This window comes from Octopus sinensis, linkage group LG3 (assembly GCF_006345805.1).
Source record: "Octopus sinensis linkage group LG3, ASM634580v1, whole genome shotgun sequence".
In the NCBI taxonomy this organism is placed as follows: Eukaryota; Metazoa; Mollusca; class Cephalopoda; order Octopoda; family Octopodidae; genus Octopus; species Octopus sinensis.
In genome coordinates this window covers 73,593,675-73,619,422 of record NC_042999.1, presented here as the reverse complement: position 1 = coordinate 73,619,422, position 25,748 = coordinate 73,593,675, and the positions used below count along the sequence as shown (strand labels likewise).

Below are 25,748 nucleotides of genomic sequence, written 5' to 3'. Positions count from 1 at the left end.
CATGAAACAATATGCTTCACAGCTAATTCCCGTTTTACCAGATATTTCAATGTTTCTTCATCTACAGTAGCAATCTAAAGAAGCAACGTTCTTAAAGACTTCTCTTACCTCACCAACTCTCTGATGTTTCAAAGATGAAAAGACAATCATTAACAAATACTTTTACATCCTGAGTTTCTTTACCTCTTTAGTTACAACCACTATGGGTTCAGTAGCCAAATCTTGAAGTATTAACTAGCATTCACCAGTTGTCTGGCTCTTGAGAACTTTGATAAAAACAAAGTTGTGCAAATTATTTGAGTAAAATGGCACAAGAAGGTCAGAGCTAAGTTGTTTCAGCTCCATCTACTTCTTAGATTAGAAATACCTTGTCAATTTGCTAACCCTGCCATACTGCCCATAACCTCTCATTTTACCTACATTAACATACAGTGACTTAAACTGAACATCAAGTGTTTTGATCTTACTTGGCTAGAAAGGTGAATAAAAGATCTGAGTAAAAATAAAATTTAAGAACTGCATCAGTTATGTACAATATATATTAGTTGTGAAATGGAAATAATGAAACATAAATTGTTGAAAGTAATAAATTAAATTTATTAGTAGTTTAAGGATTTACAAATATCTAGCTTCAAACAGCTAGAATTAAAACATCTTAATATATGGAAGAAACTGAAATGAAAACACTGTTAGAACATGGATTAAATAGTTTCAAATACAACAGAAAGATACTTGTTTTCCATGAATATTTAATGCAAATAAATATATAATTAAATCTCAATCAGTGATAAAATATCTTAAGGAGAAATTATATCAATGAGAGAAAAATAAACTGAATAAATGAAAGGAAAACTAGTTAAAATTCTAGATAAAATCTTTCAATAAATATATAAACAGAAAATGGTGAACTTAAATATTTTGCTGTTTACTTTTTATGCAAAAGGTCTTAATTATCTCCAATATCACATGTACATACAATAAATTTGTTTTTTCATTCACTGCATTTAAATATCCTGGTCACTATATATATATATATATATATTATATATATATATATGGGTAAATGTATGGTATGTTGTTATTCCTAGGAACATTCCCTATGACAGCATTTATGGTGTTAAATGCCTGATTATAATTGTTTAACCTCATATTTAAAGACAAAATATTTTTGATATTTACAGTTAAGTAGGGTAGTGTAAATGTATATACTGAAGCTTTGTTTTATCTTTAAACATGCAAGTTAATTAGTTTGAACAATTATAATTTTATTAACATATATTGGGCAGTCAATTGGCAGAATTGTTAACGTCAGACAAATGTTTTGCAGTATTTGTTCTGGCTATTCACACTGGTCAACTTTGCCTCTTGTCCTTTGATAAAATAAAGTATAAGTCAAGTGCTGGGATAAATTCCTCTCTTTCAAAATGTTTGCACTGTGTTGTAGGGAGACATAAAGGATCACTCATAGTATTTCTTTTCTGCAACACAACCACTTTCAAGCCATCACACTGAAGGAATGTGGTCACCTAGGTTGGGGCTGAATATAGCATATGACAATGATAATGACGATGATAAACATTTATGTGATTCTTTCAACAATAAGTGAATCAAACTTCAATAAGTAATCTTTGAATGCTTCACTTGCAAGAGTTTACAGAAAATGATACAAATGAAGTGTTTCCATCTCCTTCTCCAAACTTACAGGGAGATTTGAACTCATTGCATTTAGCAATGGATATCTATTTACAATAAAGTAAATGTACTAAGTCAGAAAGATTTAAGGGTCTTCACTATGAACATGTCAATGATCTCACTTTATTACTCAGAATAGATGGGTATCAAAAATTAAAAAGTAAATTTCTAATGAAAGATTAGAACTAGAATTATAAAAAAAAACTAAGTCAATTTAGCAAATTAAATAAATTTTTAAAATGAATACATAAAAATAGTTTTGCAAACAAAAATATTGCAATTTTTTGCTCTGCCTATGATGTCATGATAAATTTCACTTTAAAAACTGTCTCCATATATTGAAATACCATTGTTTTTTCAGCCAAGAGAGCACCTTTAGTATCTATAGGAGATTCAAGACTTGGAATAAAGTCAAAATGTCAATAGATTGTTTTAAATATTCCAATGAAAATATTAGAGTACACTACAAATTAAATATAATTTGGGTAGTGATGGGATGGGTATACTTGAATATAAATTGAAAACCACTGATTTATACACTGTGGTTATGATAACACAACATTTACAGAGTAACACTAACATTCTTCCAATAATCATTACTATGATTGGATCAAACCTCAAACAGGGTAACATTTATGGACTAAACTTCATTAAAGGATCTACTCCAGAGATGAAGAAGGGCACATACTTGTCTGATAAAAAAGAACAATATTTCAATTCAATTAGATTTAAATGAAAACCAATCACATGTATTAAGGGTTAACACAAGCTTTGGAGGCATCAAACAAACTAAAATGAAACCACATAAATAGACATGATAAATATTTGATGAGAAAGAATCTGAAAGGGCCTTCTAATTTATTAGCTGTAAACAGTTTACTTTGTCCATCAAAGCATGTTGTTCGATAAAGGGAGATAATTATATTGTCAATTTAGGATGGGCAATGTTTTTAAACATTTTCCCCTCCAAAGGAAAGTAATCGCAAATCACTGTACAGTTTTATCTGTAGTTTTGTTAGTTTTAAGTTAGAAGTGCTAAAAAGATCCATTTGTTATAATCGGATGGCTTTGTGATTAATTAGTTTGCTTTGCAACTACATAGGTTCAGAATCAATGCAACTGGGTGGCCCTTTAGGCAAATATCTTCTACTGCAGCCTTAGTTTGACCAAAGCCTTATGAGTGAAGTTTCTCCTCTTCTTCCATCACCTGTAATTCCTCTTCTGACCAAATCATTAAAAGATAAAATAAAGTCTGAAAACTTTATGACAAAGTATGATTGTTAACACTTTCAGTGTTTCAAAGTATTCCATCAGGAAAACAGAAATTTACGACTAGAAGTAACAAGCAATGATAATTTTAACTGGCATTTTTCTTTTTGTTTTCAGAAGTTTTGATTTTATGTGCTAATAGATCTAAATCAAGTAAACAAATAAAACTATTGTAATAATAAAGATGATGATGGTATGAAATAATCTTAGAGTTCCAAAGTCACAAATAACTTATTGGTCCTGAAAATTGTGAAAAAGTTCTTTAAAATGTGTAATCTGGTCAATAAATATTTGCTAACATCTTATCAGAAGGTAATTTCCAGTCTAATTATAGGTAACTAAGCAACAACACAATATCGTAACGAATTCTGTATTAATGATATATATATTTTCTTGAGATTACCAAGAAAATTACTTAATGAAAAATGAGATATTTTCATTAGGCAAACACAACAATGAAGAAAAGATATAGCTAAAATAGCAATATTTTCAAATCAGTCTTTTTCTTAATGTAAAATCTAATTTTGAAGGAAACATCAAAATATCTTCAATGTGTATTTGAAAGACACAGCAAAAACAAAAGTTTATTTTTCTTTTAAATAGAAACCGAACTTTCATAAATGCTCTATGATTGTTATTAACTTACTTCAACATACATATACTAAAATTGGAACATAGAGATTATGGTTATTAATTCATGTATGTAATTGTTACTAATGGCATTAGAAAAAGTTAGAAATGCCTATAATCTACTGCTTCTATAATTAAAATCTGAGACAATAAGCCTATGCCAGCTGACTGATCAGAATCTTAATTACATACATATATATGATTGAGTTAATGACTAACCTTAGACTGTGTCTGTGAAAGAGAAAGAGAGAGTGTGAGTTATGACATTTTTGTCTTTCTCATGAGTCTTAGTGATCTACATTAAATGAAAAGTCACAAACAAAAAGCAAAGCCAAACTGTTGGCTAAGCTTGCTGAAATCTATCCAGATATATAATTTATGATGCCATGTAGATAGAAAACATGTCTGCAAATTTCAGTTACATATTGTAGAAAACAAAATTTTTTACAAAAATTAACACACACACACAAAAAAGTTCCCAAGTAAACAATATTGATGCTATGTTTATCACAGAGACACCTGATTGTTTCTATTGTCATATTGGAATGAATGTAGAGTGTTTTGATGCTTTTACCTAAAATTTTTAGTTTACTGACATCAAAAAAAATGTTTGTGTCTGATTTGTTGAAGAGATACCCTTTGTTCCCAAGTTTAGTGACTGCACTAAATGCTGTTTTAACAGTCAATCACAGTGTAACTCACTGCAAACTTCTCTGCAGTTAGATTAAAAAAGGTGCATATCCATGCAGTTTAGCATCACTGAAGAAAAGTCCGATGTCCATTTAAACTTTAAACATTAAAGACAGACATTATATTTGTTTTGTATTTTTTCTCCAAGTTTTCAGTAAATGTGTTATTTAATGATGTGAAGTAAATTTCTTTAAAATGCCAAACAATGACTCTAAAGAAATACTAAACAGTTTTGGTTCCTTCAAGAATTTTGTCATAAAGCAGGGAGCTATGTATTTATTATTCTGATGCAAGACAGCTGTTATGTTAAGTTATAAGATATTTTACCAGGAAACAAAAATGCCAACTGACTCCTTCCATCTTTGATAAGATCATTGAAATGGTTTCACTTTCTGCTGTATGATTTCTTCGTTGGGCATCTGTTGGTCCTTAACATGGATGTTTGGATTTGCCAGTGGATTGAAAGCAGGATCATCTTGGGTTGCCATGTGGCCAAGATGTGAGAAGACCATAACCACAGTTATAAAGCCAATCAAACCAATAACAAGAACAACAAGAAATTTTTTCATTGTTGCATTGGGGTCTTTTGATCGATAAGAGTCATTAGTTCTAGAAAAAGAAAAGATAGTGAAATAAAAAGAAAATATTTCATACTTCCAACAATTTTATCATGAAAATAATCCTTCCTTAACACCGATATAATATCTACTATTTGTCTCATTACTTGTGAGTCATCATCAAGTATTTACTATGATCACAACACATCCAAATCCTCATATATCTTACTGCTAATTTACATTATTCAGTTTTCTATGCCAGCTAAACTTATTTTTAGGTCAAATTATGACTATAACTACATGCACCTCTTATTACTAACAACTCCAATCCAAACCAAGGAGAGAGAGCCTCTACATAATCACTTGACCTGCTACAAATAGCAAGCAAATCCTCAAATCACACCCTACATTCTTAAACAAAGGAACACATTAGATAATGTAACCCTAGAATATTCTGTTTGAATAAAAGATGGGATGGTCAAGGCTGGAACAATTTTGATCATTGATGCACTTGATCAGAGCTGACCAGGGGTTAACTAACAACTGTAAGTTTATCTTCCATTCTTCCCATAATGAATTATAGGTTTGGGCCAATTTGAATGCTCTCAAGCCAGGTTAAATACATACTGGAAATCTGCAAATCTTGGGCTATTGTTAGTTGGTGACAAAACCAATAATATCTACTTATAAAGTTTCACTAACCAAATGAGAGCAGTCTGTCATCTGTATTTGTCTTCATCATGGTCAGTGACATAGTGAAAATATAGTTAATATGTTCCCTACCGCCCACTTTTTTTTTCAGATAGTAAAGTGCGTTTTGAGGAAGACTTGACTGGTATTCCATCTAATGTCATTATCATTTTGTTTTTCAATAAATTAAAATATTTGCAAGAACTAGAATTCAACTCCAATAGCTTTCATTTTTATCTCTTAACTATGGAGAGAAAGAATAAATATTTTCAGAACAGCAAACTGAGACTATGTACTTAAGCCCCAAAGCACAAAACCTGTGGCAGAACTAGAACTCAAGGCTTATATATTAGCAGAATTATATTGCAAACTGTCTGACCAATATACATTATATATTTACAACTTTTTATCAGCTTTTTTTCAAAGCTAGTATGAATGGCAACTTTTCTTACTTTTGAAATCTTGGGCTGTCTAGATGCCCCAGGTCCTCTTTCAGCTATCTTGATTTTCTAACAGAGTTTACTTTCTTATCTTTTGCCTTTTGCAAGGAAATGGGGCTACTTTCTCAGAGCTGAAGGCATTGTTTAGCTTCAAGTTAGCCCTGATTGAGCAGACCTATGATCACCATTATCCAATGTGATTGATGTATGGTGACCACTGAGATTTGAATTTTGATACATATGTCATTAGTCGGCAACTGGTGCTTGTCGTCTGTGCGTTTATTTTAGCATTTTCCTGTGTTATGAATATTAGTTCCATCATGTTTAATCTATGTTTTGTAGGGAATTATGTAAAGTATAGATTTGTAGTCTACTAATGTTTTTCTGTCTAGTTTTGTGCTGTCTAGTATAATACATTACAACTTCTTCATGTATGGTGAGTCAACAGGAGACTGTTGCACTTCTGTGGCCAAAATATGAGTAAAGGCAAAATGGTTGAATGCATAAGAGAAATAGGTTTAACCCTAACCAATGCTAATCAAGCAGACCTATAATCAAAGACATTCCAGCCATGATTATCCCTATCTTTATTTTCAGTGTATCTAAAACAATGTTAGTCACATTTTAATGGTAAGGCTTTGTATGAGGAAGATTTGGTTATTATTTCTAGCATGTAGAGGATTCTGTAATGAGTTAAATGCTACTGGACTTTGTATCAGTAGACAGCATGAAGCATTCTTTGAGCCTTAGTTTACATATTTCTAAAGAATAAGTACCAGATCATTTGAAAATGTTAATGTTTTGAGATTGAAGCTAAATAGTGTACTAGGAAACATTTACATCAATAATTTTACTTAAAATGATGAGTATTCAGTTAGTTTATACCTTACAGTTCTGATTCTGAGATCTAGTGACAGCATACTGTATTTGATTCTCTTCTTAGTTTTAGTGACAATAAATTAATACTTACTTAAAAAGTCTTGCTAACCAACTGAGAGCAGGCCGTCTTCTGTATTTGTCTTCATCATGGTCATGTGACATATTGAAAACATCATCTTTTGTAGAGTCAAATAACTTTCTAGGACCTTAAATAATGAAAAAGAGAAGAAAAAATAGTTCTATATTTAAGAGATGTTGAATTTTGTACACTATTTACATTTGACAGATATTTGTCCTCATCTTATTTGTTGTTAACAGAACGTTTCGGCTGATATTCCCTCCAGCCTTCATAAGGTGTCTTGGGGAAATTTCTCATTCCTAAGGTATTTTTTGATATTATTATTCATCATATTTTAACGTCCGCTTTCAATGCTAGCATGGGTTGGACGATTTACTGAGGACTGGCGAACCAGATGGCTGCACCAGGCTCCAATCTGATCTGGTAGAGTTTCTACAGCTGGATGCCCTTCCTAATGCCAACCACTCCAAGAGTGTAATGGGTGCTTTTACGTGCCACCGGCACAAGGGCTAGTCAAGTGGCAACGGCTACGCCCAAATGGTGCTTTTTACGTGCCACCTGCTCAGGAGCCAGTCCAGTGGCACTGGCAATGACCTCGCTTGAATGTTTTTTCATGTGCCACATTTTTTTCATGTGAGAATACCAAACTGAATAATTCAAAACATGTTTCCCTGCCAGGTTAACCCAAACTGAGTAGACTTATGATCAAGGCTTTCTAGCAACAAATATCTTGTCTTTTTAAAGATATGTAGAGCTACATTATTTAATATGAAAGCATCAATGAGGAATATGATAAACTTCTTCAAACATAAAACAAAAGACAATTTAAATCTAAGAAATGGTATTGACTCAAACAAGGCTGTGTGGTTGAGAAATTTGCTTCTCAATCACAGCATTTGGGGTTTAGTCTCACTGCATGGTACCTTGGACAAGTGCCTTTTGATACAGATATGGCCCAACCAAAGTTGCGTGTGCGTGTGTATATGTTTGTTTACATTGGCAATTGCTCATACAAAAGTGCAGTAGGTGGTAGTGTAGTCAGTTTCTCCTGTCAACAAATCATCCAAGGACTTCAAGCTTTTGAAGCTGTGTGAAATAAATGAGCTTAGAAGAGCATCCAGCTGTAAAACAATGTCTCAAATAACATATTCACCCAATTCATGCAAGCACAGAAAAAAAAGGCATAAAACAAATGAACAAATTCCTGTAAAATCTATGATTCAAATTTTTTAATTAAAAAACCAAAAAGTATCATCACATTATTATTTCTATTTAAATATTTAATGAACATGGATAACATTAGCTATCACGAATCTCATCATTTAGTATGTTTTCCATGCTGGTATGGGTTGGATGGTTCAACAGGAGCTGATAAGCCAGAGGACTGTGCCAAACCCCAAAGTCTGCTTTGGTATAGTTTCTATGGCTGGTTGCTCTTCCTAACACCAACCACTTTATAAAGTGTACTGGGTGCTTTTTATGTGGCACTGACACAAGTGAGGTCACCAAGTAACTTGCAAAACGAGACCCACAACCAAGGGGCTTTAGTATTGAAGGGGTTGTCTTTGTGTCAGGTGATGAGAAAAGATAGAGTGAAGATGTGTTAGGAAGAGGGGGTAAGTGAGTGAGTAGCAATTTGGTAAGTTTTATTTCCAAACTCCAATGACATTACTTATTTAGCATACAAGTATTTCAGAGTTATGTACACTATGATGAAGATATGAACTACTACTGAAAAGTATGTAAAAATCATTACTTACTATTAAAAAGTCCTTTTTCTCCTCTGGCTGTTGTGCCAGGATCCAGATTGATAATACTATGTGTAGATGCTGATGAAGATGCAAGAGTTGGTGTACTAGTGTAAGGACTAACTTGTGCACTTGGACGAGTATACTGAGGACTAGACTTCTTTGCATCAGTAGGACTGTGAACTGTTGGGACATTCACTGAGGTAGAGTGGATTGTCAGAGGTGAGGAAGAATGCACATTTTCAGAAAGGTGTTTGCTGGATGACTGACTTTCTTCCTTGATCTGTTGACAAATAAATAAACAACTTTTTAAATAATTGTTATATAGCTGCTTTATAATTATTTCTAATTGCTATGTCATTGTTGTATCATTTCTAAATTGTTATACAAAATTCACTTAATCTACCAGTCTCTATACTTCTTGTCATACACGTAAGCACATACACACAAATAAAGAAATTTTCAAAAATGCTACTTTAATCATACTACTATAGAAAAGTTGACACAGCATTGAAAAAAAAAAAATAAAAAAAAAACCCAACTTTATTACTTCAAATGATTTTCATTTCATTTATCTTGAAAATTGTCAGAAGTAAACTTTGATAACTTCATTACGAAACATCTTAAAACTATTTTGACATACTGACATATTATTGATCAATTAAAAGACTGAACTACAGCATTTAAGAAACAGTTAACAATTACAATTGTCAATAATGAAAAATACATTGTACTAACCAAAGGGAGGCCAAGGCCAGCACGGGCCCAGTTTACTGTTTTTAGCACCTGCCTTAGGGATTCAGCAACAGGGGACATCAAATTACTGGCAGGGAAAATACCATGTTTGCATGTCGGACAGCTGTAGCCAGCTGGTGCTGTATTTGGTGGCATTTTTAAAGCATATTGATTTAAACAATCCCAATGAAAAACATCTAAAAATAAAATAAACAAAATCTGTCATTTGATTATTTTTTATTGGATTGCATAACAAAAGTAATAATGACAAGTACACATCTTGAGAAATATCTTCTAACATATCTTTGGGTTGATCAATGCCTTGTAAGTGTATTTGGCAGACAGAGATGGTGTAGAAGCCTGTCATATGTGTGTGTCATTTGGCAATATATATTGGTGACATATATAGGTACAGGTATGGCTGTGAGATTAGGAAGTTAGTTATGCAATCATGTGGTTTCAGATTGAGTCTCACAGAATAGTGCCCTGGGCAAGTATCTTTTACTATAGCCCCAGGTTAACCAAAGCCTTTTTAGTTGATTTAGTAGAGAGAATCTGAAAGAGACCCATGAATAAAATAATTCCTCAACACGGTCACCATGATACAATGAAATAGTGTGTAGCCTATTGACAACCTGTAACCAATAATGCTATTGTTCATCAATCACAACATAAAATCTTAAAATTAAGAATAAACAGATTATGGTTGGATTTCTATCTTATGAGGCTAAATACAAGTTATTTCTGTTAATGTAGCTGGAAATAGTCACACTTCCATTTCATTTTTTGCCAGCATTAAGTCAAATTTAAACTATTGCTTCTTTAAGTTGGGGAAATATCAGAATTTACAGAACTATCTAACAGTGATGCTGCAGAATGATATTAGGACTACTTCAAGTATTTTTGGCAAACTTTTACTAAACCTGCAAGAAACTTGCCACATGATTTCTAGACAAAATAAAGAACTACTAGAGTTGCAGGTGTACATCTGACAAATGTTTATAAAATAAAATTATCAGAAATAATACTATGCAGCATGATAGCCAAAGCAATTTTGGTAAATGGAATAATAGTATTCAACACATTGTCTAACTGTCATCGCAGCAACAACACATTACAGACAAATGGAATGAAAAATAACTCACTTGAAAAGCAGTTTGGAAGCTGCGACTGGAAGAGCATCCAGCCATAGAAAATCTGTTACAACATATTTCATCTAACCCATGCCAGCATGGAAAAAAATGGATGTAATGAATGATGATGACAATAACAAAATAAAAATAATACCATATACATACCATAACAAACTAATCTGACACAATCACCAGAGTCATCTTCAGCTAAACCTTTGTTACAAAGTGTACACAGTGGATTGTAGTCACTGTCCTGCAGCCATTGCAAATAAGACTGGACAATACACTAGAAAGATACAATAAAAATAACATTAAAAAATTAGTTATATTAATTTACATCAGCATGAAATCATTTTGGATTTCCATATCTCAAAAATCCAATAAAAAAGAAAATGCAGCTACAGAAGCCAATAAGGGAGCCCGTATACTAGAAGTAGCAGACAAATTTCCATCAAATTACATCACACTGTCATAAAAAGAAAAATAATATAAATAGACAAACTACATCGGAAAATAAGTTGAGGTGGTCATAGCAAGAACACCTTTAATCATAAGTCTGCTCAGTCAGTGGCCATCACTTCTGCAGACACTCCCAGACTGATGACTTTGTAGTTGTCTTTCAGTTTGAACACCTGTAAGTTGGGGATTGTAGTGAAATGTAGGTGGGGAAGGAATTCCAGAGGACCATTATTGTTGGGGAGCAAGGTCTGGAAAAAGAGCTCAGGGATCAGAGAAAATGAAGAGAGATGGTAAGTAAAGTTGCCTTCTTGAGTCATGCTGATCCACAAGGGCGAGTTTTTCAGTTTCCATAGCATATAAATTCCCCACCTGGATGGGACACTGATCTGTAGCAAGATTACTGAGATTTTGCCAGCTGAGTGAACTGGAACAATGCAAAACAAAGTGTTTTGCTCAATAACACAACATGTTGCCCAGTCCAGGAATTGAAACAACAATCTTATGATCATAAGTTCAACACCCTAACCACCAAGCCATGTGATGGTGAAGATATGATATGCAGTTAGCTGTGTCAGAGAAGCAGAACCCATTGCAGTAGTTTGTAGTTGCAATAGAAAAAGTAGAAATGACAGAATAAAATGTGCATCTGTAAGCAAGTGGTTGAAGTCTGTTGCTAATTAAATCTTTGCTAATCAGCCTTCTTTTGGATGTGATCTAGGTCATTAAAGTATGAAATGGTAGCAGCACAATTCCAGATATGTGATGTGCAATACTTGCAATTTAAGTGTTATCTGAGCTGTCTCAAAGATCAGCAAGTGATTAGAGCTGATAAATTTCCAGGTTCTATTAAGGTGTCTTATTTTTTAGCAAATCAACTTGTAATGTTACAATTGTAAGGTCACCATGAGAGCTCATCAGAAATTGTGAAGCAATGTCAGCAGTGACACTGAAAGTTTGAGGTGTATGTTGCTTATAACCAGGGGCACTGAACTAGACTGTTTCCAAGATATGTGTGGTGATGAGCTTGTGCTGTTGAGAGTAGATTGTCTGCCATGCTGCTGCAAAAAGATTTTCTCCGTGTTAATTCATAGATTCAATTTATGTTTAGTGTAAGGTGTTTAGGTTGTATGTAGAGGAGACCTTTATGCCAAAGCTTAAGGAGAATTGAATGGTTGTATCATCTGCATAGGCGTATTTGATGCTCAAGCTAATAAGTTATTAATACAAAGAAAGTAGAAAGCAGGTGGCAATACTGATTCTTGGAGAATAGTGAAGCTTATAGAATATGGCTCCAATGCTATAGTCCAACAGAAAGCTTCCAATTCAAGTGAAAGACACAATAGGAAGTCAGCCTTGTTTAAAAGTTATGTCAAACATAACAGAAACCTTTGATGTCAAATGCAACATTACTTTCACTGAATCTCTGAAGAGTAAGGTGGACCATTGATAAGTGGCACAGTCTGAGTTCTGGTTCAACAGAATTCATACTACTAGTTACCAAAGAATAAGAGAAATTGAAGGTAATGATTATTAACAACTGTTTTCATTGTCTTAGATACGCTGAAAATGTATATAGGCGACACACATTGCAACAGGTTTCCAAAAATTGAACTACACTCCTATATACAGAAATTGATGAAAAGACACCAAGACCAGTCATCTTGTTGGGTTGGAGTGATTAGGGCAGTTTTCACACATGGGATGAGATTGAATGAGGAGGAGGAATTTGTAAGAGTTCTGTTGAGTGAATGTTGTGGTGGGTTGGAGGTGAAGCAAGTGTGGAGGTTATTATGAGGTTGTACTGCTAGTTGAACCATCTTGGTTGAGGTGTGGTAGGAAGGAGGTCTGAACTAAGCTTTGCAGTGATGGGTGATTTCTTCAAGGAATTGTAAGCAGTGTTCTTTTATTACACTAATGCAACACAACTATGTGCATACTATTTAGAGGTGTTGAGGGTATATGCTTTGGCTGTGTGAGGAATAAGAAGGTGACTTGTTTCAGTCATCCATTTAGCTATCTCAGATGAGCCCAGGGTGAAACAAATTTGTTGCCAAGAGTAATTAGTATTAAACAAGTAGAGCTCCAATTAATTATAAGAATATTATTGACTAAATCTATGAATTATTTAATTTATAAACAATTCCATTTTCACACATCAACATACAGAATAAAATCAAAATGTATCTGGAATTGTCTACAGTATTTTCTGGAAAAATGAAAATATCAATCATTGACTGATAGTTTTGTTCTCACTGCATATTCATATTTATCTCTAGTTAGCTTTTTAATGCCCCGTGTAATATCTGTTGTAAAGAACGGCTCACTTAAAGATTGTCATGTTGTCTACAATGGCAGTAAAACAAACAAATCTGAACTACATTCAAAGTCAAAATACTCAGTCATATATTCAGATTCAATTCATTCAATGTAAAAATATTTTCAACTGTGACATATAGAAAAAATAGAAAAAAATAAATAAATGTACCTCCCACCAACACCACCACGACTGCAACTTCTATTTCACTGGTTTACAGAAACATATCAAATTTAATATGGCTCTGACAAAAAGGAGTTAGCTTATAAAATTAGGCAAGCATCATATAAGAATATATGACAAAACAACAAAAGCATAGTGAATTACAGTTTAATTTAGTAATTCTATAAATATAGAAATAGTTGAAAATCAAGACCTAATTAACATTAAGTTACTTATATGGAAGAGTAAATTTTACAGAAATCTGAAAATAGAAATATTTATATCTGGCTATATTTTACTACTTTTATATTCTTTGCTACGGTCTCTTCCTAGAGACAATGGGTAACCATGTACTCCCACTCCTCTCAGTCATGGTCGGGTTGTCGGTGACTAAACCTGCTCCCCTCTTGGTTCAGATTCCTGGATCTTGGAAGAGGGTGTGAGGACACTCAACTAAAAACAAGATCTCCCCAAACAAGGGCACAAGAGCACTGTCCTTGTCCCTCACCACATTAAATTAAGACCCCAATGACAAAAGAAATGTTATCATGCAAATGGCTAACAGCACTGACAATTGCTGGACAGACCATCATCTAGTCATCACCCGCCTTCAAATAATGGTTAAAAACAAACCAAAGACTAGAAAAACAAAACCAGTCAGAAGGAAATTTGATATATCAAAGCTTAACAGCCCAGAGATCAGTTCCTTTTATGCATCTTCCATTCTCAAACACCTTCAATCCATCCGATCTGACAACCAGGATATGGATAAGGAATGGAACACACTTCGAAAAACCATCACTGAAGTGGCTGAAAACACCCTCAGGTACAGCAAAAGGAAACATCAGGACTGGTTTGATGACAATGATCAAGAAATCAGCCAGCTGATCAATGCAAAATGGTAAGCCCACCTCTCTCATGAGCAAGATCCAAGATTGTGGCACAAGTTGAGATATCAAGACCTCAAAAGACAATGCCAAACAAAATTGAGAGTTGCAGAACAACTGGTGGCATCAAAAAGCTGTTGAACACCAAGGGTATGCTGATGCTCATGACCTCAGATGCTTCTATGCAGGAATGAAGCAACTTTTTGGGCCTGTGAGACCATCAACAGGGTCTCTTCAATCAGTAAACTCCAACACCATCTTGACTGACCTACAAGATATCCTTCAATGCTGGGGAAAGCACTCCTTGAATCTTCTGAACCAAGACTCCAACGTGGAAGATTTCTTGAAGAATGTACCCATGCATCCAACTCAACACTAGATGAACATGCCACCATCCTACAAAGAGTATCAGATTGCAATCAACTGCATGAAACAGCAGAAGCCTCCTGGCCCAGACAACATCCCAGTGGAACTTCTATAACATGGTGGACTACTATTCAACACTTGTCTGTTCCCATTGATTCTCCGAATGTGGAAGAACTGCCATGTTCCCAAAGACTTCAAAGATGCTGTTATTATCACCATCTTCGAAAGATCACTGAACTTCAGTATGCTGATGACAATGCAGCCGTCTATCACTCCAGTGAACGGCTTCAACAGTCAGTGAATAACTTCACCGATGCTTACACTTGGATTGGCCTAAAAGACAGTATCAAAAAGACAAAAATCCTGGCACAGCCCATTTTAAGTCAGGAAACACCAGACCTCAACATTACCATCTTGGAGATGCCACTGGAGAAAGTTAACCACTTTTCATACTTAGGAAGTGCACATCGGAAGAGGACATGGAGAATCAATGAATAGCAGCTCAAACCATGTTTGGTGGACTCGCGAAAAAGGTCTTTAAGAACAAAGATCTGAACCACCAAACAAAATTGAGTGTCTGCCAAGCAGTTGGGATCTCCACTCTCCTTTATTGTAGAACCTGGACTCTTTACCAAAGTGGCATAAAAAAACTAGAGCAATTTCACCACAGAAGCTCAGATCAATTATATTAAATAGAATGACTATGTGACTGATGTCCCCGTTTTGGAAAGAATGAAAAGCAGCAGCATTAAGTCTACCATCCTGAAACATCATCTGAGATAGGCAGTACAAAGCCCAGTTGATGGGAAATTATGACAATATTTGCACTTGTACTCTATGACACACATGTGCACACTACATTTACAGCTGATTACATACTCACACACATATATATATAATGTTTGTTTTTATGTTGGTATTTGCTGTCTACACAGAGTGTTTTTAACAGACCAAATTTTCTTTTTAATCTAAATAGAACTTTCTACAAGTATATTTAATACAAATAAATCTCTGGACTACTGTCAAGTTTGCATATCCATCATGTGCACAGACTGGTTAAAATGCAGGGCACTTAACAGCTGTCACTTCTGTGTCTTTTTCACCAAGTATGTGGACTAAATCCTTATACTAACATCATCTCACAAGGAAGCTCTTAAAATATGTAATATGTTCAACAATATAAAATTTAAGTGCAACATCCAGATAACACGGGTCCAAATGGCATGCAGGGGCCTATTTGTATATTATAATTCGTCCCTTCGCAGCAGAGCTAAGATGGCTTATGTTAGAAATGAAATGTACATGATATGCAATAAATGCAATGTGGCAGGAAGTAAAAATAACATCAAAAAATACCAAAAAGTCCTGATGGGAAATGGCAATCCATACTTTCACAAAATTCCATGACATCACCAGAACACTTAATAAAACATACACATCCAAGGATAACATATGTTTTTTGAAACTTCCACATTTTAACAGGAAAACAATTGCTGTAATCTGCTGAGCAATCCATAGGGAGGGATTCAATATATGACTGGCACATTTTGGACCTTCCATGAGGAGGATTCTATCTAAAAGCAGGCCAAGACAAAACAACACCTTGTGTGCATTGCCAAACTGCCTAATCAAAGATGAAAATATATCTGTGGTTCTACACGGTGTAGAAAATCACAAGTAACAAATGTAATGAATTCAACATCAGAAGCATCAGTAGACAAGTACACATACGAGTTAAAGAACACCTCTATGCTAAATGACACCTAAGGAAATGCCATACTCAAGATATCCAGGTTTCCATTGAAGCTACAGAAACATTAGGAAATTGAGAATAGCAGAAGCTATTTTAATTAACTAATACATCCCACATATTAATAACAGAACTACACAGCTGATTGGCTACTATAGCAATACAAAACCATTTATATATACACACTCTAGGTTAGAGAAGTCAACTAACAACAGCTTTTTCTCCAAAGATTTCCTAAAGAAGCAGTCCTGATCCCAAAATATTTTTACAACTTGCATTGTTTTGGCTTTAAAAAAAATCAAGAAGGTTTATATCACTATGAGATAATGCTTTATGCAAACTATATTTAATAAATTGCTTTGATGTCTAACCCTTAGAGTATGATACAATAATACGAGGTATATTATTATATTGAGTAATTATATGAACTAAGGTCCAAAAATATACATAACTAGCTATTTATTACATCCAAAAATGAAATTAGAAATTGTGAATGTATATATAAAGGTGTTGTAATTAATCTAACGCTTTGATACTGTATAGTTCAAAGCTTTAGGAGGAGAAACATGAAGAGATCATTCTACTCAGTATGACCCCACCCTACTGTATGAAACCATGAAATGTATGTTATACAATCCTAAATACTTTCATAGTTATGCTGAACCTAATATCTTTTACTTACTCTTCCTCTCTCTCCATCTATATGTACACAATGATGATGACACAAACAATATTTTATGTAGTCAAATCTAATTCCCAAATGTTGGACCAACTCAATTTTAATAAACTACATTGCGGAATATCTGCTCTGCCAGCTCTTTTATAACTTTACATCGTCTGCAAATAATATATTACATATATAAACATACACACCATCAATAACACCTTTAAATTTTGTAGAGTTCGTTTTTTTTTTGTTTTTTTTTTTGAAGGCATTAATGACTTGGCTGCAACGTAAAAGATATTTCAGTTTGTTTTATCCTATTAGTCCATTTACCCATTACTGATAGTAAAATGAAAGCTATTGATAATAACTTTCCAGAGAAGTGTTCAAATTTATTTTAAATACATTTTATTGACTAAAATAATTCTCTACACCATACATTTCTGGTTAGTATTTTACTGTTCCATGCATTTAACTTACTATTAATGTTGGTTTCATTTTGTCTTTGAATTCATTGCTACATTTTTAACTATTGTAAATATTAGTCCCGAAAGGATTAATCAATGAAAGTAATCGAATTACAAAAGGCACACATAGAAGTAAAAATATTTCATTTATTGCAGATTTACTAAACATGTGAGAAAATTATCCAGTTCACGACTAAATTAAAAGGATTAATTAGTGTTATTAGCTAATAGTGTAGAACCAGTTAATCAAGAATCAACGAGAGAGCAGTGAATGTCAATTGGTAAAGGGGTGGACATAATGCATTAGGTCAGTTAGTTACGTCTATTTACACAGATGTCGATTTGTCTCTTATCCTTTTAAGGTCGACAAAAAGACCAGTCAAACACTGCGGTTGATTTAGTCCACTACAGCCATCCTGAAAAATATGTCATGTTACAATATTAGAAATAGTATTTAAAGCCGCATCACTTCAAAGAAGAGTGGAATGTTGGTATTCGCTTGTCCCACATACTTACTAATGACAATATTTTAATTAGTGTTAATATACTATTATATTGACTTCCAATCTTTTCTTAAACAACAGCCATATGTTGTACAGTAAGGAATACTTTTTCTTGCGAATATATAAAACATAAATCAGGAATTAAGGAGGTGTCAACCGACTAAAAATGAGAAATTGAATTAGATTGTGACATAAGTAAATGAGAAACAAATTTTACCCGTGGATGGTTGGCAACCAGACAGTGTTCGCAAACATTGACACGATGTTCGAAGCAGAAAAGGTTGGTAACTTTCTTCTTGGGACACTTACACAGTCCCATGTTTTAGGTGTTGTAAAGTGAACTAATGTAGCAGACTTAAGTGATGTCAACAGTATGACTCCATAGACGCCACATCTACGAGAATTTATTCGTAATCTCGCGAGATGTGTCTCCGTTCATTTCCGTAATTCACGTCATCAGGTGTCACATTTCGTAGCGGAAGCATCAGTTGGCATTGCCAGAGAATTATCTTCTACCTATTTCGTCTCTCTCTACTTATTATTTCCCATTTATAATTCCATTCACATTTAAGATACTTGATAGAAATATTAAATCTCTACTAAAGGCGACGAGCTGTCAGAATCGTTAGTACACCGAGCAAAATGCTTAACGGCATTTCGCCCGTCTTTAGATTCTGAGTTCAAAATTCCGCTGAGATCGACTTTGCCTTTCATCCCCTCGGGGCTGATGAAGTAAGTACCAATCGAATACTGGGGTCGATGTAATCGACTTACCTCTCCCCCGAACTTGCTGACCTTGTATCCAAATTTGAAATCAATATTAAATCTCAACTACTTGCTTTATTTTATCGACCACTCCTCTCCAGAAAGATAGGAAACTTCTAACCACGGTAGGAGTTGAACTCAGTAAAATGCTAGAACTAAGCGCCTCGCTATATTTTCTCATTTGCCCTAACAATTCTGCCAATCCAACAGTTGCCTCTAAATCAGACAAAGACAACCCTTTTTGACAAGCAAGCGGCGCTACTAAAAAAATCATGTTAACTTTTCGTTAGGCGTGCCATTTAAAAGGTTCTGCGAGTCGCAGTTTGCCCATGACTTATTTCGTTGGTCATTCGGCCTGCTAGAAATAGCAGCCAAATCACACAAATCAACTCTTTTGTCTTAGAAAGGGGAGGACACTCTAGAATATAATCTAGTTCTAATTACGTTGTGCTTAAAAAGAACGAGACAGCCTGTTATGTTAGCTCACTTTAACTTGATCATGAAAATGCATTCATTATCAAAGCTATGCGACTATCTACTTCAGGGGTCGTCAAACGTTTTCGACCATCGACCCCCTTTAGCCACTTTTCCTTCCGCATCGACCCCCTTGAGCCACTTTTCCTTCCGCATCGACCCCCTTGAGCCACTTTTCCTTCCGCATCGACCCCCTTGAGCCACTTCTACATCAACTCCCTATAGCCACTTCTTCCGCATCACCCTCCTCATTCAAAATATCACAATACCTTACCCTACCGTACCATATCTTAAATGCATACCAGGTACTGATACTGGCAATTAAAATGTTAGCTAAAATATATACATTTACGAAGAATTAAGAAATTCTATTGAAGATGACTCACTTTTTACATTAAACTACGTGTACGAGTACACAATGTTAAACTTTCAATTTTCATGAAATTGTTTTCATGGTTAGAAAATTTGGAAAACGCATCATATTGCCGGAATATCTTTTATTGAAATTGACACCAATATGATTATGAAAAAAGAAAAATCTTATAACCCACTCTTCGTAAATCCTAAAAATTTTACCCTTCAATTTTTTAAAAATCAGAGTTTCAAATACGGACATTCTGAATCATTTGCAAAAATTCCCACCAATGGATGCATCATCATTCCAGAAAATGTGTTTATGGGGAGAAAAATATTGAAAATACATCATTACATGTCAGTGACAAAGAAAAGGGGAAAGTATTAGGTGGTCGTGAGACGCCAAAAATAACAGCTAAATCACCCTTAAATCACACAGATAAAAAAATTCTGAAAATTCCCCTGAATTAAAATGTTATGAGGAGTTATATAGGGTGCTTAAACAAGAATTATGCCCTTAAATCACACATTTTTTTCCTTCATAATCGTATGGATTCCTGTGTGTAGAACACAAATTTGATAAGATTTTCTGAAAATTAAAAAAAAAAAGTTATGAGGTGCTTGAACCCGAATGTCGCCTATAAATATATATATATATATAAGTTTTAAGGGCTACGAATTTTTACCCTGGTAACCGTAGTTCAATTTCTGTCACGGAAAAAAAAAATTCAGGAGGTTAACAAATGTGTTGCTTTCACACTATCACAGTCTATTCATAGGTACCTTCAACAGGGTTTCACTCTGTTACAAATATTTTGACCAGGCTACAGATCTAATACCCGTTCACATTTTATTCCCCCTTTTTTTTTTACTTCAACTGTTTTCAGCCAGTGGCTGCGACCATGCTGTAGCACCGCCTTTAGTGTGATTAGTTTTCATTTAGCACTCACTCCTCGGCTTTCTCACCGGAGCTATTTCTGGTATAGTATAGTATAGTATATTTCTGGTATAGTAGTGAGTTGGACAGAGTTGTTCTTTGTTTCCTATCACGATGAGAGTTCGTCTGGTACATTAAATAAAAATTGTCTAAATGCTCTTTAAAAACATCCACATCTACGCCTCACATGTCTCTGAGGTTGTTTATCAGAATGTTGAAAACTTGTGGGCCCTTCAAACCTAAGCTATTACAAGCATTAAATTATATTTACCTCGTACAAATTTGTGATTTTCTACAATTTAAGAAATTATATTCTATCATGGTGCAGAAAAATGGCAAAAATAGATAATACGAGTAAAATACAACACTCAGTTACCTCCCTTTACATACTGCACTCGAATCCCAACTTTATCGACTTCACTTTCAAATAGACCTTAAAATTAATTCAGCATACCTAAACAAGTGTAGCCCCTCCTACTTTACTTCGCCATAATTTTCTGAAAAATTGGCATTTTAATTCTAGAAATACTTTTCAGAAGGCGTAGATTCCAATTATATCGGAATTTGTGAAAATTTTTTCGGAGAAGAGTTTCGGAAAATTCCCCCGAGTCAACTTCGTTTCCTCATAACTTTCAGAAAAATGGATATTTTTTTAATGAAATTTCTACAAATATCTTTCAAATTGGTGGACGTGCATAAATACATACATCACAATTTTTTCCAAATTTCAAGTTTCGTTTTGTAGATATGTAATGTGTCAGTATGTATGTCAGTGTATACCTGTCGATTTTTTCTTTTCAAATTAAATTCTGATATACTCGGAATCTACATCATCTGAAGGTATTTGAAGAAAATTTCATTAAAAATATCCATTTTTCTTAAAGTTGTGAGAAAACTAAGTTGGGTGTGGCACAGTTTTGGAGGTAAGCCACTAGTGCATAATTCTACCCTCTGGAGTTGACAAAGTTAGTGCCAATTGAGAGCAATTGAAGAGACATATTTGGTGAAATGCTGGAGAAAATACAGCGTATTTAATAATAGTGCCTTATGGCTGAGTTCAAATTTTGCCTTAATTAACTTTATCAATAAAAAAAAAAACTATCAATTAGAGATCGATACAATAAGTACTAGGCTTTAAAGTCCTAGAGTCGATTTGTTTGATTAAAACTATTCAAGGTGGTGCCCCAGCGTGGTTGCAGTCAAATGACTGAAAGCGATGCGAGGTTGCTAGCCACTCACTCAACCCTATTCTATTATTAGAACCAGTTCAAATTTCGCCGAAGTTGACGTTACCTTTCTTCCTTTTAAAGTCAATAAAATATGGACCAGTTGAGCACTGGGGTTGATGTAATCGATTGGCCTACTTGCCCAAAATTTCAGGCTTTGTGCCTACAGTAGAAAGAATAATTAAAGCAAGGGACGTTGTGAGTGGTCCCCTGCTTCCAATCTCATTGCACAACAAAGCTGTTTCTGAGAAAGACATACAAAAAAACTAAGTGGTCGTGGGGAAGGAGAAATCAACACCTAGTTCTTTATTTACTAATCCAGAAAGGATTAAAGGCAAAGCTGATTTTGGCAGGATTTGAACTTAAAGTATAGAGACTTGAAACAAAATACTACAGGGCATTTCATCTGATACTCTAATGACTCTGACAATATGCAGTTGATTGAACAGATTATACTCTAACCATGCCTTATGCCACCATTAAAAATTATAACTATAAGTAGTCATATTGACAAAGACCAGGTCTTTGGATCTCTTCATATATAATTTCACTAATCTCCCTCAGTTATTTTTGATTTTATTTTGTTTTAATATATCAGTGTAGGCATGGCTGTATGGTAAGTTTGCTTCCCAACCACATGATTCTTGATTCAGTTCCATTGTGTGGCATTTTGGGAAAGTGTCTTCTACTATAGCCCCAGGCCAACCAAATCCTTGAGAGTGGATTTGGTAGACAGAAATTGAAAGAAGCCCATGAATGAGTATTTATCAACTGTTGGGTGGCTTTTTTTTAGGTAAATGTGTGTTTATTTTGGTGTGTGACAGCAGTACTGTCCCAGATATGGGAGACATTTCAGATTGCAAGTCTCATTTTAAATTTCTAGAGAGTCAGTAAATGTTTAGGACTGGTTTTCTATCTCTGTTGTTGTAGGTTAGCCTTTTTTTAATTATCTTACAAATATGAGAAAGCCAAACAAATCTCATCACTGATTTTGAGACCTTACATTGATAGTTAATTGGAGGGTTTTATTTTTCATGTTGTCTGAGAGTAGTGGGGTAAAATAGAAGATTGTTTCCTTTATATATGCAGTGAACATATCTTTGCACGATTGAGCAAGTTTGTTATATACCCTAATGGAGGAAGTTTTTTGAGGTCTCTGGTAGTGGTGGTAGTTATTATCTGGTGTGATATATCTAAATGATACCTATATATGAATGATGGAAGAAGAGCAAACATGGAAGATTTGAATGGGCAGGAGCTATGCGGAACTGGTGCAGGAAGCAGCCCGGGTCTTTGCAGTCACAGCATATCTCCAGAGATCTCGGTCCATCGCCATTGCCTCAGTGAGGCCCAACGCTCTGAGGTCATGCTTGACTACCTCATCCCATGTCTTCCTGGGTCTACCTCTCCCCCTGATACCTTCAACTGTTTGGGAGTGGCACTTCTTCACACATCTCTCCTCATCCATCCGCTGTACATGACCATACCATCGCAAGCGTTGCTCTTGCACACCACATCTGATGCTTCTTATGTCCAACATTTCTCTCAGGGTGCTTACACTCTGTCGTGCATGCACACTGACATTACACATCCAGCGGATCATGCTACCTTCATTTCTTTCAAGTCTATGCATGTCCTCTGCAGTCACAGCCCATGTTTCACTACCGTGAAGCATGGCAGTTCGCATACATGCATCATACAATCTACCTTTCACTCTGAGCAAGAGACCCTTTGTCACCAGTAGGGGTAGGAGCTTTCTGAACTTTGCCCAGGCTATTCGTATTCTAGTGGTGATACTCTCTGAGCATCCACCTCCACTACTAACTTGGTCACCCAGGTAGCGGAAACTATCAGCTACTTCTAGTTTCTCCCCCTGGAGTGTGATGGAATCTGTTTTCTGAGTGTCTGTGGTGTCTATTGTCCCTGTGCATCTGCCACACATAAAAGCTATCTTATCAGTTAATTTCCCTTTGATGTTGCTGCACCTCTTATGCGTCCATAGCTTACATTGGGTGCATCTTATGGAGTTTCTACCTACACCTTTCCTACAGATCGAGCAGGGCCACCTGCCCGAGGGTGTGTGTGCTGAGTTCGCCTTTCTGCTTACTATAACTTTGGTCTTTGCTACATTTACTCTAAGGCCCTTTGATTCTAACCCTTGCTTCCACACCCGAAATTTCTTTTCTAGTTCCTGTAGTGATTCTGCTATGAGAGCCAGGTCATCAGCATAGAGGAGCTCCCAGGGGAATCCTGTTTTGAATTCCTCTGTTATTGCCTGGAGGACTATGATGAATAAAAGGGGACTGAGGGCTGAGCCTTGGTGTACACCTACTTCTACCCGGAATTCTTCACTATATTCGTTGCCAATCCTAACAACGCAAAGAAAATGAATGAACAGGTTCTGAATGTATGAGGATGGTGGTGGTGGTGGTGGTGGAGATCATGATAAAGAGAACAATACTGAAGATAGTAATAATGATAGGATAACTCTGATCCAGCAGATATATGACCAAAGATGTTCATGGCATGACCCTTGTATTTTACCTTCAAACAAAGTGAATTTAAGACTATATTATTTGTTGTGTCCTTTAAAATAAAATAGCAAAACAAATTGTATTCTCTTTGCGTGAAATTTGGTTATTATTTCTAGCAGGCCAAATGACTGCATAGAGGCTCCTTTGCTGGATCACAAATGATGATGCTGATGGGATGATGGTAATGAGGTAGCGGAGGAAGAGAAGGAAAAGAAGAAAGATGAGGAGGTAGATAAGAAGAAGACAAAGAAGAAAGGAGAGGGGCAAAGGTAGACCAGAAGGAGATTGTGAAGCTTCAAGAAACACAACCCCCATCACCTGTGTACACAACATTTGTACACATGTTAAAGTCATTGGCAAAAGACTCTTGTCTAAACTTGCTTAAATCAACATTGCGTTTCAGTAAAGCTGAAGATAAATTTCTTGCCCCATATAATATACCTGACAAATATGTACCTTTAAAGATCTCAGAGCAGCAGTGAACCATAAATTTACATCTTTTGGATTTCACTTTGAGAAGCAAATAACAGACAAGTATATTGTTCATAACACAAAACAAAACAGTAGTAAAAGCTGTAACTCATAATCTTATGTTTATTAAGCTAAGCATCATCCAAAACTTTGAAAAATGATAATAATAACAATCAATTTTGGCAACAGAACAGAAATAATATAATATGGGAGAAAGACTAAAACTTATGTATTTCCAAAAGGAGTTACTATTAGAGTTGTTTAAGATAATGGGGTCATTAACCTTCATTTTCATGTTGGGATTTTCAACATTACCTTATTTTCCAGCATTCAAGTAGGCATAGTATACAGTGTAAATGCATAGAATTTTTGGTCCTCCAAAGTTGTCTTGATGTTGACCAGTCCTCTTTGACTAAACTATGATCTGAAAACTTTTACTTGTAAGCTGGAAAACATGGAAGAGTTCTTATTATACTACAGCACAGAGATTAAGGTTATTAGAAACCTGTATAAAGATAAGGTTTCTCGATTCAAATTTCAGCTTAAGAATTTACATGTATTATATCTGTTTTTGTGCTTTTATCTTTTACTTGGACTCTTGGACTGCAGATATGCTGGGGCACCTGAAATCATATGGTTGCAAAACAAGCTTCTTAACTGCACATTCATGTAAGAAATATAACATTTAGTAGTGTAAAAAAAGATAATTGTGCCCAATTTGCCTATAATCTTATAAATTCTCACAGCCATTGTAAAGTCTGGTAAGTACAAGAAGACTATACTTCATTGAGAAAATCTGATAAAATCAAAATATGTTTACCTATGTACAGGTTTGCTCCGTGAGGTATGACATAGGTTTACACAACAATAATA

The 25,748-nt window shown here is 34.8% G+C and overlaps 1 protein-coding gene across 1 annotated transcript; it reads right to left on the bottom strand.

The window, feature by feature from the left end:
• Nucleotides 1-2,869: 2,869 nt before the first annotated feature.
• On the bottom strand, nt 2,870-18,641 carry LOC115209207 (zinc finger protein-like 1). The gene is made up of 6 exons (XM_029777458.2): nt 18,332-18,641; nt 10,708-10,828; nt 9,413-9,606; nt 8,687-8,957; nt 6,939-7,053; nt 2,870-4,890 (listed from the first exon to the last, which is right to left on the bottom strand). Exons 1-6 carry the CDS (start codon nt 18,431-18,433, stop codon nt 4,653-4,655), a joined length of 1,041 nt encoding a protein of 346 aa, XP_029633318.1. The 5' UTR covers nt 18,434-18,641; the 3' UTR covers nt 2,870-4,652.
• Between the last annotated feature and the right edge of the window lie 7,107 nt (nt 18,642-25,748).